Source organism: Aspergillus brasiliensis, assembly GCF_001889945.1.
Source record: "Aspergillus brasiliensis CBS 101740 unplaced genomic scaffold ASPBRscaffold_7, whole genome shotgun sequence".
NCBI classification, from domain to species: domain Eukaryota; kingdom Fungi; phylum Ascomycota; class Eurotiomycetes; order Eurotiales; family Aspergillaceae; genus Aspergillus; species Aspergillus brasiliensis.
The window spans coordinates 208,613-222,716 of NW_027137448.1; the positions used below are offsets into that span (position 1 = coordinate 208,613).

Sequence of the window (14,104 nt, forward strand, 5' to 3'; positions counted from 1 at the left end):
CCCCCCCCAAATCCAGCAGCAAGACAAGTAAGTCAACGGATAAAAATTGATTCAACCCAACGGAGTCCGAATAGTCCCGCACTGCCGATCATACTGCTCGAAGATAGATTGAAACAGCTTCAAATCCTGAATCGCATCTCTCGCTGTGGTCTTAACGGCCTTATCCGCTGTCAAGTACGCATGCAGCGCCTTCAACTCCTCGCGATAGCTTTCTTCCCACGCACTCACTGTCTCCGTTCTTTTCATCTCCCCATTCTCATCAGCAGTCTCAACGACCACCTTCACCCCGTGCCGTCGTCCATATGGTAGTCCGTACTGCACGCTCACATTCTTTGTATCGCCATAGATGGTCAGATGGGCGTCGCAGCGGGGCACGGCATCGGTTCCGGTCTCGTACATCAATGTGAATGGGTGTTCGCCCTTTCCGCCACTGTAGTAGTGAAACACGGCGGAGTAGTAGGGTTCATTGACGGAGATGCTGGACACGGCGTCCGGATACCCTAGGGTATCGCGCATGAGGCCTAGGTCATGGCAGCCCAGGGAGGCGAGGAACTCGCACAGGGCGACGCGCTCTTTGCTTAGGTCCTGGCCGAGGAAGGCTTCTTCGAGAAGACCTTGGAGGAGCTGGGGACGGGTCTTCGAGGTGACGGATTCTTCGTTGGAGGGCGATGAAGGGGGTGAAATTGGGGCGAATGGTCCAGGGTGTTGTCCTCCGTTCACCTCATTCCAGACTTGCTTGCGAGGCGCGGTGGCCGTGTGTGCAAAACTGGGACCTGCGATGTTGCGACACCGCGCGTAGTAGATGCGGTCCAGACTGGCGACTTCTTGTCTGAAGACGGATGCAATGCTGGGCGCGTAGCGGCGGGCGCAGGCGACAAAGACTTTGGCGCCGTTGGGAGCGTGCTTCTCGGCTTCGATGATCCGTCTGGCGCTGGGGATGCTCAGGCTCAGTGGGGTCTCGACCATGACGTGTTTACCGGAGTTCAGGGCTGCGACGGTGTAGGTTTCGTGGTATTCATTTGGCATGAAGTTGAGGATGAGGTCGATGGCTGGGCTGGTGAGGATCTCGTCTGGGGTCTGAGCGACTGGGACGGTGGTGCTGGTGCCGTTGGTGCCGTACGGGTGGTCATGGTCGTTGCAGATGCTGCCGTTTGTCTCGTTCTCGTACGACAGGGGCTGCTTGGAGCCATCGTGGATAGCTTGGACCTGGAATGAGGTGGGAAGGGCACGTAGGGCTGGGAGATAAATGGCCTGGATGGCTTTGGCGCCTTCGTCCGCGGTGAGGATTCCCACGCGCAGGATGGTTGGAGTCTGGGTCATTGTTATTTATTTTGAATTCGGGATTCTGTTCCAACGCGTTACGGTGAGGTTAGTATCTGTTCTTCGTTTCGTCGAAAAAGTGACGAGAATGTAAATCACATACTTGTTCTGTAGTAGATTGGTTGTGCTACTTGGATGAACTCAATCGTCCGGGAGAGATAAGAGTGAGGATGAGCTCTGAAGATCGAGCGACGGTGAAGAAAAGAACATGGTCCGAACGTTCGAGGGATGGAATGAGAACTGCGGAAGGGGGGAAGGTGAGGTGAGAGCTGGTATGTATGTATGAGGTGCAAACTGCGAAGGGGGTTGGTAATAATGATACCAGTCCCTTGAATAAAAGTGCGCAGCAACACTGAGTGAGTTTTTGGAGATGAAACAAGGGATAAAGAACAGCAGAACAGCACTAGGGATGCTTTTTTCAAGGATCCTTAGGTTGAGTTTGTGTTACGGTTCTTTGAACTTCGTCGCAGGGATTTGAAGCTTTTTTCGCACCGCTGGAGAAGAAGTGGCATGCATGACATCAGTGGCTCCCACGGAATCTGGTCTTTGTCGCCATCTTGCCCTGTCATCTTTCGTCTTCTAGTTTTATGCTTAACACATTGAAATGATCTAGAAGCTCTGAAAATGTTATTTTAGCCTACACCAGGGGTCCTGTTGATCTGGTCTGTTCCAGCCGAGCTAGCGATGTAGCTTGTCTGGCTGCGCTGATCCGTGCGTTGTGTCTGTGTGTCTCAACGATGCCTGAGAAGAGATCCATCGTTGATTCGGCAGATCCTCTACGCTGCAAGCTTATTTCTGACTACTGCATGCAGAGGCACAGTCAACTGTGCCTCAAATCCCGTGGCAGCCGTGATTCCGAGCACGAAATGGTAAGGGTCAGCTGGTGATACCCGGTTAGGTTTGCCGTGGAGTCAGTCTGCAGTCATATTCATTATCATGTGCAGCTTCTGGTCAGCTGTGGCTTAGTATACTACTCGGGCAGATTTATATCTTGAACAGGCTGTTTTGTTTTAATGTGGTGAGAAGAGTTGTCTGTCAGCAATTCAGCCTTGCCAGGTTACAGACAGACAATTATCCAGCCTAATCCTTGAGGCTGGCAGGATGACACTGAATGGATGAAATCAGCCCTACGGAAGCATCGAGAGCTTCTGGCGTGCGGGGAACGGGATGAACGATTGGCTTGTACATACTTTGGAATAGATGCACTCCTGCAGGGATTGCATCAGGCTTGAGGTACTATGAAGTAGTATTTGGCAGTTGGCTATACATCTCCTTGGCTCACGGAATAGCTAGATGTCTAATATGATGCCGTATTCATCACTCATCGCCACTCTCACTACTAGTTAGTTACTACTAGTAGGCATCATGAAATAAATAACTACTCAGATGAAGGGGCATCTTCGTAGTTCGTATAGCTTCAGCACAGTGGGTCTACTAGATGGGGCGGGCCAGTCGTCATCCCGTGGTCAGCTAGTCCCAAGTTGATGGATCTTTTATAGTGGCAGTGACGCCGTAGTGCCGTCTGTCGGCCTTTTGCTCTCCTTCTGACGCCATCCTTTTTCACCATCCTTATCCCTTCTCCATACTACCTGGATTGTTTTCCCCCCTGGACTGTACTATACTACTACCACCTACTCACTGCTACGTAGTTGGACATCAGCTGCTCTTGCAACGATGGGGGTAAGTGCCACAACAACTTTCTATCCCTTCTTCAATCTTGCTCTTTCTTTCTGTTTTTCTTCCCTGCCCCGCGTATCTGCCCCGCTTTCACCTCAGTGTTGCTTGTTGTTATTTTCCTCATTCTCTGTTCCCCAAGATCAGACTATACTTTTCAAAGACTCTTTTAGTCTATACCAGGCTGCATCGAATACCAACTAACCGCTGCATCCTGCACGTCCTCTCTTAGTTTGCATCCAAGATCGCCAACAGCCAGAACCCACCGCCCAACATGAGTGCGAACAGGCCCGGCACCTATGGAGGCGCACCTCCGACAGGCTATGCTGGAGGACCTCCAGCTGCACTGCAGCCTGGCAACAATCCCAATCCCAATTCCAATCCCAATCCTTCGAATGTGAGTCTCCGCCTTACCGGGCCAAACTAAACTTTTAGTGAACCCCTCCGCCCCTCCTCACCCGTCCTTTGATGTTTGAACCATTCGATTTTATTCACGGCGTCCTTACCCAAGTTGGTTGTCGATTTCTTCATTCCACAAAAAAGCTGACGCATCTCTTCGCGACCAGCAACAGCAACAACCCCCGTATCAGGCTTATCAAGGCTCCCCTGCGCCATCTGGTGGTCCGGTAAGCTAGACCTTGTTTTTCTCTGCTCGTGTCTTCTTTCTTTCTGTCTTTCTTTCTTTCTTTCTTTTCTCACTTTCGCCCCCGATTTTCATTCGGTTGGCACTGCCCCTCCTCACTGCTGCTGGGTCACCCTCTTCCTCCATCGTGAGAGTCACTCTCATCGAATGAAAGAGAGCCAGGGTTCACCTCCCTCTCCACTGTGGCCCCCTGCTGCCCCTCCAACAACCTTCTCTTTGCGCCCGTGTCACCCTTCTGCTTTCCTATTTCTTGCCCTCCCCGCTCCCTTGCTGGAAATTCTGGGCGCCATCTTCAACTATGTCGCGACCTTATTATAACCAACCCGGCTATCCGCCTCAGCTACGTCCGGGTTCCGCTCAGCAGTCTCCGTATCCGACTTCGCCGCCGCCGCAGCAGCGACAGTATCAAGCCTACGCGCCTCCGTCGGCCCCTCCAAACAAGCCGGTTCCCTCACCATCTCCCGGTCCGCACGCAGCTTATTCGGCTCCTCAATCGCCTTATCCAGGCTCTCAACCGTCTTACTCGGCACCCGCTTATCCGTCGGCATCTCCAGCTCCTCAGGCCTACTCCCCGTCGCCCTATGGATCTCCGGCACCACCGCCGCAGGGCTATTCGCAGCCGTCTCCATATGGTACCAGGGAGCCTCCATCCGGGCAGTATGGACAACCACAGCAAGGCTATAGCCGACCTCCGCCTCCCCCGCCACAATCCCAGTCCTATGGAGCTCCTGGACCGCAGTATCCTCCACAGCAAGCACAGCAAGCACCTCAAGTACATACTTTATCCCAGCTACCCGCATTTGTTTGCCAACATCCTACAGTCGTGTTTCTCGCGTAATTGGTCAACTGTGGTGTGACTGACATGCTGATTTGATTCCACTTATATAGGGACCCTCATACCCTCCGCAGAATGCACCTTACCCCGGCGGACCCGGAGGACCGGGAGCACCATATGGCGCCCCTGGAGGTGCTCCTTCAGCCCCCCGTGCAACCGACCAGCAGATCGCCGCCTACAGACAGCTCTTGATCGGGACTATCCAGGAGAAGCGACTGCAGAGTTTCTGGCCCCCAGAGAGACTGGACAGATTGGTCCAGACCCTGGCCAACGAGGCGCCAGCAAAGGTGAACAAGCTGATGCACGAACTCCGTGTGCCACAAGAAGTGGCTATGGATATCATGAAGCTGTCGCTGTTCGACGTCATCCTGTATGTGGATGACAGCGGCTCCATCGAATTTGAGGAGCGTGGCGTTAGAAAAGAGCAGCTGGTGCAGATAATTGAGATTGTTGCCACTGCTGCATCTACTTTCGATGACGATGGCATCTCGGTGCGGTTCATGAACAATGCGGAGCAAGGAGATGGCATCCGCAACGCAGATGATGTCGGCCGCCTTGTCTCACGTGTCCGCTTCCAAGGCCTTACGCCCCTGGGAACGAGCTTGCGCAACAAGGTTCTCGACCCCATGGTTGTCGGCCCAGCCAGGGCAGGTCGACTGCAAAAGCCAGTTCTGGTTATCGCCATTACAGATGGACAACCTGCCGGCGAGCCTCTTGACAGCGTTTCCAGCTCCATCAGTTACGCCGTGAGCGAGGTCGCTCGGACTCAATATGGACAGGGTGCCGTTTCTTTCCAATTCTCACAGGTGGGCAATGACACCAAGGCTCGGGATTTCCTCGCCTCGCTGGATGAAGACCCGAGAATTGGCTCGTTGATTGATTGCACGTCCAGTAAGTCCCCTTATGCTAGAATGGTCCCGTGAGCACAACAGGTATACTGATCTTATGAACAGACTTCGAGGTTGAACAGGATGAAATGTCCCGCGCCGTGCCACCCGTATATCTGACACGGGAACTCTGGGTAAGTTCTAGTCCATACATTCAACTGCAATTCACTAACATTCCTAGTGTGCCAAATTGATGCTTGGGGCCATTGATTCTTCGTACGACACCAAAGACGAAAAGGCCGCCGGCGGAGTTGGTGGACCTGGAGCTCCCCCGTCTGGACCTCCTCCCTCCGGGCCTGCTTCTGGACCTCCTGGGGGAGCTCCTCGGGGTGGACAGTACGGTGGCTACAGCCAGCCCGGTTATTACAACCAGCCTCCTGCTCCCAGCTACGGCCAACCTCAGCAGGGCTACGGCGCTGGTGCAGGCTATGGCCAAGGATACAACCAAGCCCCCTACCAGAGTCAGGGTCAGGCGCCAGCACCGGGATATGGTCAGCAATACGGGGGTGGATATGGTGCATCCTCTCCTCACCCCAATCAGCCTGGATACGGACAGTCCTCCGGAGCTCCGCGGGGTTACTCTCCCTACCAGGCACCCCAGCCACCCAGGTACTGATGAACCACGTTCGTTCGCTTATCCTATGTGATGGAATTGCAAGACAGGGGCGTGAATGTGAAGTCTCTTCTTATTCTTAATGATTGTTTTTCTTCGGAACCTTAGCAGGCAGATTTTCGTAGGTGGGAGGACAATGGCTGGCATGGCGGACTAGGGGAGAAGGACACGGATAGACCCCGTTACGTGATTAGCGTATTTGTAAAGCAAAAAATTAAGCAATGGAATGATGATACTTCCTCGGCCACAACTATCCGAGTCTCACCGATAAATTGATCGACATGAAGTTGACGTCGAAGCTGTTCGCGATCTTCAACCATTCTTCCTGGCAGCGACGTCATCTTTCCGCAGGGCCCCGCAGTCATCACGTGCAATAACCAATCACGTTATGTGCTGAGTAAGTGCTAAATCCATTCAGGCATCCACCATCGCCACAACCGAACGCCTTACATCTCTAGTAGTAGTCACTAGTCAGTGGGTGCTGGATACGAAAGGGAAAAAAAAGAACTGCATCTTTACTAGACCCCCATGAGTAACAAACATATTCTCCCCGAGATGAGATGCATGGTATGTGTATGCCTACGCATCTTACTCCATGACGTCTCTTATCTGCTTAGATAGGCAATATAGTTAGTTAGTATCTATTCATGGAATCATCAGGCGGCCATATTTTCCCTATTTGCTTCTACGAATAAAATATAATAATGTATGACGAGCAGGCTAGGCAGCTGTCAAAAGAAAGTTTCTTTTGTTCCATAGCGTCGTAGTGGGACATTTAGTATGTTACCACGCGGTAACCTTCGCTGCTTGTATGCCGAGCATGCGTTGCAAGTGGCGTGTGGGAAAACTCAGGGAAAAGAAAGAACCGCATCGCATGACAAGCAGTCCCATGGGTGTGTGGGCAAGGAACAGGAACAAGAAAGAGAGTTTCGAGAAACTGTTGAATAGGAGGAGAGGGGTGTGGGACAAAAATAGTGACCCGCTGGGAGTTAGTAAGTAGGTTTGGTTACAGTCTGCCCTCTGGGTTTTGAATAGACTTTTCGGGTTTTAAATGCAGTGGTTGGTTAATGGTGGGTGGTTGACAGGTGTTGCCACGAAGTGTTTGGTTCTTGGTTTTGACTGGATGGGATGGTCGTTGACTGTTCTTAGTGGTGGTGGTGTACGTACGTCTGGGGGTGTTGGGACCGTGGTTCGTTCAGGTCCGTTGTTCTTCCTTTGGCCGGGGTGTTTCTTATCTAGAATTCTAGATACAGTAGTCTAGTGGGTGGTTGAGGGACGATGCATACTACGGAGTAGAAATTGTGATCCATAGATTGAGGGGCATTAATATACTAAATCCCCCCATGCGTGAAACTAGTGTCGGTGGTGTGATAAGTAGGAGGAAGCAAGTTAATGGGGTGGTTATTTTCCGCCACTGAGAGACATTCGGAGGACATGATACAAGACAGTGAGACAAGAGCAACCACTTAAGTGGTATAGACCAGGGAAATACTACTGATAGAAGATCTGATCGCAGCAGTAAGACTGGACCCTGGGAAACGGACAAGGGAGGGCAGTGCAGGTGCGCAAGGAAAAAAAGATGGAGAAAATGGAAGAGTCTCGAGGCCTGGTTTGCGTGGCCCCCAAGCCACGTTCAAGGCCGACGGCGACCGATGAGTGGCCCGCCGCCATTTAAGGTGCCTCCGCAATTCCCCATCGCGTTCCAGTTTGGGCCTTCAATTCGAGACTTGAGTCCCTTTTTTGCCTTCTTTTTCTTGTCTTTGCCTTCTTCGTTCTCGTTCTCTTTTCTTTCTGGTTCTGGTCCTGTTCTGTTCCTCTCCCACTTGTGAGTCGGTTCTTCCCCAAAAGAGCTTACCTTTCTTCTTCTCTTCTTCCTCTTCCTGTTCTTCTCTCCTCTGCAGCCATTCTTTTCCCCCTGCTTGCATCCGTCATCTTTAAATAAAATTAAAATCCGGCTGCAGTTAAGTGGCGGCGGCTCTATTGTTCGTTCGGCCGTCTTACCGCTTCCGGCTGCCTCATTTCGTATTCGCTGCAGCTGAACAAAACAGATTCAGGACAGCTGAACTTACTTGATTAAGTTGGTTGGTCTCTCTTTCTCTCTCAACTTCTCTCCCCGCCGCCTGCGGAAAAAGACGTTCCTCTTGACTTTACCCGATTCCTTGGTTTCTCTCTTCTCCGCGTGGCCTTTTCTCTCCCCTCTTCACCCTCTTCTTCCCTCTCCGCGCTGTACATTCTTGTTCCTCCTGTTAATTCATAGTGGAACTCGCCTCCCCACAGTCGTTTCCGCCTGTTTCACTTCCACCCATCTGCCATCGTCGCCTTGGCCCTCACTACGCTTCACCTCCCCTATCGCGGCGACGACCTTCCTCCTTTTCCAGTCTTCCCTTTGCGCGAGTCGCTTGTACAATATTCATCGCTGGTTTGCAGTCGGGGGACTCACATATGCTGGCATAAGCAGTCCATTGTCTTGGCCTCTTTTCTGGGAGACGAAGAATGAGTCAGGCCTTTCGTCATAGAGGAGATACGACTACGATCGATACGCCATTTGATTATTTACCTTCTGCCTCGACATTTGAAGTGAATTGGTAGGGAGCGCAAGGAAACGGATATCGTGGCACCCACATTACTGTGGACATTTGCAATCCCGCCATGACGCAGCATGATGATATACCCGAATCCAATCACGGTTCGCAGGAACGCATGTCGGAGGAACAACATACGAGGAGAGATGGCAGCCCGGCTCCAGTACCGCAGCTGCCACGGAGTCACTCCTTGGATATAAACCGTGCTCGAGGTGGTGCGGTCCCTGGCCGACCGTCCATATCTCCGTATCGAACCGTCTCGGATGCTGGCCGAAGATCATCGCAACATCATGTCCGTTTTTCGACCGACTTGGAGCGTCCGTCCCCGGAGGAGAGCCGAGTGCCTGACACCGACCGGCGGCCTGGATCGAGGGGTTTGACAATCAACACGAATCTCGCTCAATTGCAGGTGCCTTCGTCGGGCAGGTCCCCTGGCCATAGCGCCACCTCGCCTTTGTCGCCCCATTCGACATTGTCCCCTCCCTCCCCGCAGAGTCCGGAATCTGGTGGTCGTTCGAGATCGCGTCATCGTGGGTATTCCCTCCGACGGACCATTTTCGCAAAGAATATCGAGACGGCTGTTACGTCTCCGGGTGCGATCGAGCTGGGTGAAGCTGAGGTTGTTAGCCCACAGGAAGGTGCTTCTGCTGAAGTTCCCGAGCGGCAATCGGAGGAGGCACCGCGTCAGTCTATTGAAAATGAGAAGCAAGATGTGCTGGTAACGCAAAAGTCCGCATCGGATGCGAATCTGGATCTGTCAACAACATATTACTCGGACTCCTCAGATAATATCAAACAGAGCAGACACCTCTCCACAAGTGTCTCCTATGAGAAATGGCTCAAGCGGAGGGCCGCCATTGCCACGCTGAGGCGTCGTCTGGAGGACATGCTCGAGACCGCACGCAAAACCATCCTTCGTATTAAGGATATCCCTCCGAGCAAAGATGGTCGGCACATTGACCTTGACGCGACCCGCACTGAGGCCCTCATCGATGAGAGGACAGGAACTCCGTATGTCGGAAACTCCATCCGCTCCAGTCGTTACAGCTTCTGGAGTTTCTTTCCCCGCCAGCTGTTCGCGCAGTTTACGAAGCTGGCCAACTTTTACTTCCTTATTGTTGCGATTTTACAGATGATTCCTGGCCTGAGTACAACCGGTTCATTCACCACGCTTGTCCCACTATTGATCTTTGTTGCTATCTCAATGGGCAAAGAAGGATTCGATGATTGGCGTCGCTATCGCTTAGACAAGGAGGAAAACAACCGATATGCGTTTGTCCTTCGCCCCGGCGCAGGTTACTCCCCTCAAATGAGTGCTAGCGACAGCGTGTCCGTTTCAAGCGAGTCTCAGGATTGGGTCCCAGTGAAGTGGAGGGATATTAAAGTTGGAGACGTCATCCGATTGGAGCGTGATCAACCTGTACCGGCAGATATGGCCCTACTCCATGCGGACGGACCGAATGGTATCGCTTATATCGAAACCATGGCTTTGGACGGCGAGACCAACCTCAAAAACAAACAGCCCTCTCAGCCTATCGCAAAGGTCTGTGGAACAGTTGAGGGAATCTGTAGCAGCGCTCTCCATTTCGCTGTCGAGGACCCCAATATGGATCTATACAAGTTCGACGGAAATGTGACCATCGCCGCGGAAGAGAAGCTTCCCTTGACCAACAATGAGATCGTGTACCGCGGTAGTATCTTGCGCAATACCGAATGTGCATATGGCATGGTCATCTATACCGGCGAGGAGTGTAAGATCCGGATGAACGCAAATAAGAACCCTCGCATCAAGTCACCCTCTCTCCAGGCCAAGGTCAACCGGGTTGTTATGCTGATCGTGGTCCTTGTCGTTTGCCTGGCGGTCGGATGCACTCTCGCTTACAAGTTTTGGTTCCATCAGCAAGTCGAACCCAAGTCATGGTATCTTAGTCAAGCGAGTGTAGCTATCGGACCTGTCTTCACCTCCTTCCTGATCATGTTCAATACGATGATTCCTATCTCACTATACGTGAGTATGGAAATCGTCAAGGTCGCCCAGATGCTTTTGCTGAATTCCGACATCGACATGTATGACCCCGAGACTGACACTCCGATCGAAGCTCGCACGTCCACCATCAACGAGGAACTAGGTCAAGTCAGCTATGTCTTTTCGGATAAAACCGGTACTTTAACCAACAATTCGATGCGCTTCCGCAAGATGAGTGTTGCGGGCACTGCATGGTACCATGACTTTGATCTTGTCGAAGAGGCCGCCAAGGCCGGTGATCATACGAAGTTGATCCACAAGAAACGCAGCGCCAAAGGAAAGAAGGCACTCAGTCGCAAGTCGAACGTCTCGGAGGCGCGGAGAGAGCCTCCTCGAACCTCAATGTCCATGACGAACGGCCTGGACGGACGTGGTGCCTCTATGCGCAACAACCGTACAACCGATATGCTCAAGTACATTCAGCGCAAGCCTTACACCGTCTTTGCTCGCAAGGCCAAGATGTTCATCCTGGCGATGGCGTTGTGTCACACCTGTATTCCAGAAGATGACGAAGACGGTAATGTCTCGTTTCAAGCAGCATCGCCTGATGAGTTGGCCTTGGTCATGGCCGCTCAGGAGCTTGGGTACCTCGTTCGCGACCGGCAGCCGAATACGCTTACCATCCGGACCTTTCCCAACGGATCCGACGACAAGCCTTGTGATGAGGTCTATCAGATCATGGATGTTATCGAGTTCTCAAGCGCTCGTAAACGTATGTCGGTTGTGGTGCGGATGCCTGATCAACGCATTTGCGTGTTTTGCAAGGGCGCTGATAGCATTTTGATGCGTCTACTGAAACGTGCGGAGCTTGCGCAGGAGAAGGCCGTGGAGATTGAGAGGCGCGCCAGCAAACGCAAGGCGGCCGAGGCTGCCCAGGTGGTGAGGCGCAACAGCGAGTATCACAGTCGTAAGGATAGCGGGCTTCGGACCAGCTTCGGCCGGCCTAGCATGGCCCGCCGGCGATCAAGTATTACCGGTGATCATGTATCGGCTCTGAGAGAAAGTATCGACGTTTGGCTGCGCGACCGAGAGACCGACGGTGGTATCTTGACACGAGGAGACGATCCTGAGTATTACAGTCCTCGCCCCTCAGCCCAACTGGGGCGCGCTTCAGGCACATGGTCGGACTCTGGCAGCTCCATCCATGAACACGAGGAGGAAGAGCTTGTGGAAGAGGCTTTGGTTGTAAACGAAGCTGCCGTGTTCGAGCGCTGCTTCCAGCATCTTAACGACTTTGCGACGGAGGGGTTGCGTACCCTCCTGTATGGACACCGCTTCCTGGACGAAGCCACTTACAACAACTGGAAGGCCGCTTATCACGAGGCCTCCACTAGCCTTGTTGATAGACAGGAGAAGATTGAGCAAGTTGGCGAGCAGATCGAGCAACAACTTGAGTTGACTGGCGCGACGGCCATTGAAGACAAGCTGCAGAAGGGCGTTCCCGAGGCGATCGACAAGCTGCGACGTGCGAACATCAAGATGTGGATGCTGACTGGCGACAAGCGAGAGACCGCCATTAACATCGGTCACTCCTGCCGTCTGGTGAAGGACTACTCGACCCTAGTCATTCTGGATCATGAGACTGGAGAGGTTGAGCAATCGATCGTCAAGTTGACAGCAGACATCATCAAGGGCAGCGTGGCTCATTCGGTTGTTGTAGTTGACGGGCAGACGCTATCCATAATCGAGTCAGACCAAATCTTGGCGGCGCAGTTCTTCAGGCTGGCCGTGCTAGTTGACTCAGTTATCTGCTGCCGTGCCAGTCCTAAGCAGAAAGCCTTCCTGGTCAAGTCGATCCGTCAGCAAGTCAAGGGTAGCGTGACGCTGGCGATCGGTGATGGTGCGAATGACATTGCCATGATCCAGGAAGCTCACGTTGGCATCGGCATCACGGGTAAGGAAGGATTGCAGGCGGCCCGGATTTCGGACTATTCGATTGCCCAGTTCAGGTTCTTGCTGAAGTTGCTCCTTGTTCACGGCCGGTGGAACTATATTCGGGCGTGCAAGTACACGCTCGGGACCTTCTGGAAGGAAATGCTGTTCTACCTGACGCAGGCTCTGTACCAGCGCTGGAACGGGTACACTGGCACTAGTATTTACGAGTCGTGGAGTTTGAGTATGTTCAACACTCTGTTCACGTCTCTGGCCGTCATCTTCCTTGGCATCTTCACCAAAGATCTCTCTGCCTCCACCCTCCTGGCTGTGCCGGAATTGTATACGAAAGGCCAGCGCAACGAAGGGTTCAACATTCGGCTGTATCTGGGCTGGTCGTTTATGGCTGCGTGCGAGGCGATGATGATTTATTTCTGCATGTTTGGGCTGTTCGAAAACGTCATGTTCACCCACACGGGCAGCGATATCTTCTCAGCCGGTCTGCTCTCGTTCACAGCATGTGTCATCGTCATCAACACCAAGCTACAGGCCCTCGAGGTGCACAACAAGACCTATCTGTGCTTGATTGTGTGGGTGATTTCCGTGGGTGGTTGGTTCCTCTGGAACTTGATCCTCGACCGCCAGTACAACCCCAGCTCTGGTGACGGAATCTACCATGTCCTCGGCAACTTCATCTATGCCTCGGGTCACGACCTCGCTTTCTGGGCAGCTTTGCTGGTCACCGTCATCGCCGTGATTGTGTTGGAAATGACTGTGAGTTCCGTTCGGGCGCTCTTCTTTCCCACGGATGTGGATGTCTTCCAGGAATACGAGCAGGATCTGGACATTCGGAAACGGTTCGAGGAAGCCGCAGCATCTGAGCTGCAACAAGGCTGGGATCACGGCAAGAAGAAACCCAGCTTTGAGCTGGCTCGCGAGGAAGAGATGGAAGCGCGCGAGCAACAGGTTCGGGAACTCCTTGCTCGGCCACGAGTGATGGTGACCGAGCATAAGACAGGCTCTGGTCCTGTTCAGATGGAAGACGTTGAACTGGGCGGATATGGGACACGCACTCCTCCGGAAGGGGGCGAAGAGGTACCCAAGACGCCGCGCCGGTCAGTCGAGGTTCATGAGTTGTTTACAAAAGGATTTGGAGCCATCCGAAAGGGGCAGTTGAAGTGAACGATGATGAAAGAAAAGCAAAAAGCCATTTTTAGTGTCTGTTTGTTGTCTGTGACTTTCCTTCGCTCCTTTGATTTATTGTGAGCGTTCAGGCGTTTTGAGAGGATACCCCGGATAAGTTCTAGTCACTCCTTCTCTGTTATTTTTCTGATCAGTGTGTATACTGGATGTATATATGCATGGCGAGCAAATAGATTATGAACGTGGACAAACGCGCAACGTTATACATTCTTGGTATCTGAAAGAAAGGAAAGAAGATTGTAAAACGTACGGAGTAGACAGACCTACTAAGCTTGAGTGACAGCTCCGGAGCACCCGGAAGCGAAGATGAGGGGGGGCGCTCCAGTGGATCCCCCCAATTTCCCCGGGTATATCGGATTTAACTTAATAGTCCGGGGTGGATGGATGCATAGGTTGGGATAGTAATGCAGTGGAGGTGATTCATAAGCTGCTCGCTTGATTCAACTAGT

At 52.6% G+C, this 14,104-nt stretch overlaps 3 protein-coding genes across 3 annotated transcripts; 2 read left to right on the forward strand and 1 right to left on the reverse strand.

Moving 5' to 3' along the window:
* Positions 1 to 51: 51 nt before the first annotated feature.
* ASPBRDRAFT_128083 (Gfo/Idh/MocA family oxidoreductase) lies at positions 52 to 1,320 on the reverse strand (the record flags this gene model as incomplete). The annotated part of the gene is made up of 1 exon (XM_067618026.1): positions 52 to 1,320. The coding sequence occupies one exon, from the start codon at positions 1,318 to 1,320 to the stop codon at positions 52 to 54; it is 1,269 nt and encodes a 422-aa protein (XP_067478129.1).
* Positions 1,321 to 2,861: 1,541 nt separating this feature from the next.
* On the forward strand, positions 2,862 to 6,327 carry rfeF (putative transcription factor RfeF). The gene is made up of 6 exons (XM_067619883.1): positions 2,862 to 3,000; positions 3,227 to 3,391; positions 3,561 to 3,620; positions 4,526 to 5,363; positions 5,426 to 5,493; positions 5,541 to 6,327. The coding sequence occupies exons 1-6, from the start codon at positions 2,995 to 2,997 to the stop codon at positions 5,973 to 5,975; spliced, it is 1,572 nt and encodes a 523-aa protein (XP_067478130.1). The 5' UTR covers positions 2,862 to 2,994; the 3' UTR covers positions 5,976 to 6,327.
* A 2,294-nt stretch (positions 6,328 to 8,621) lies between these two features.
* ASPBRDRAFT_126931 (aminophospholipid-translocating P4-type ATPase DNF3) lies at positions 8,622 to 13,634 on the forward strand (the record flags this gene model as incomplete). The annotated part of the gene is made up of 1 exon (XM_067617915.1): positions 8,622 to 13,634. One exon carries the CDS (start codon positions 8,622 to 8,624, stop codon positions 13,632 to 13,634), a length of 5,013 nt encoding a protein of 1,670 aa, XP_067478131.1.
* Positions 13,635 to 14,104: the final 470 nt, after the last annotated feature.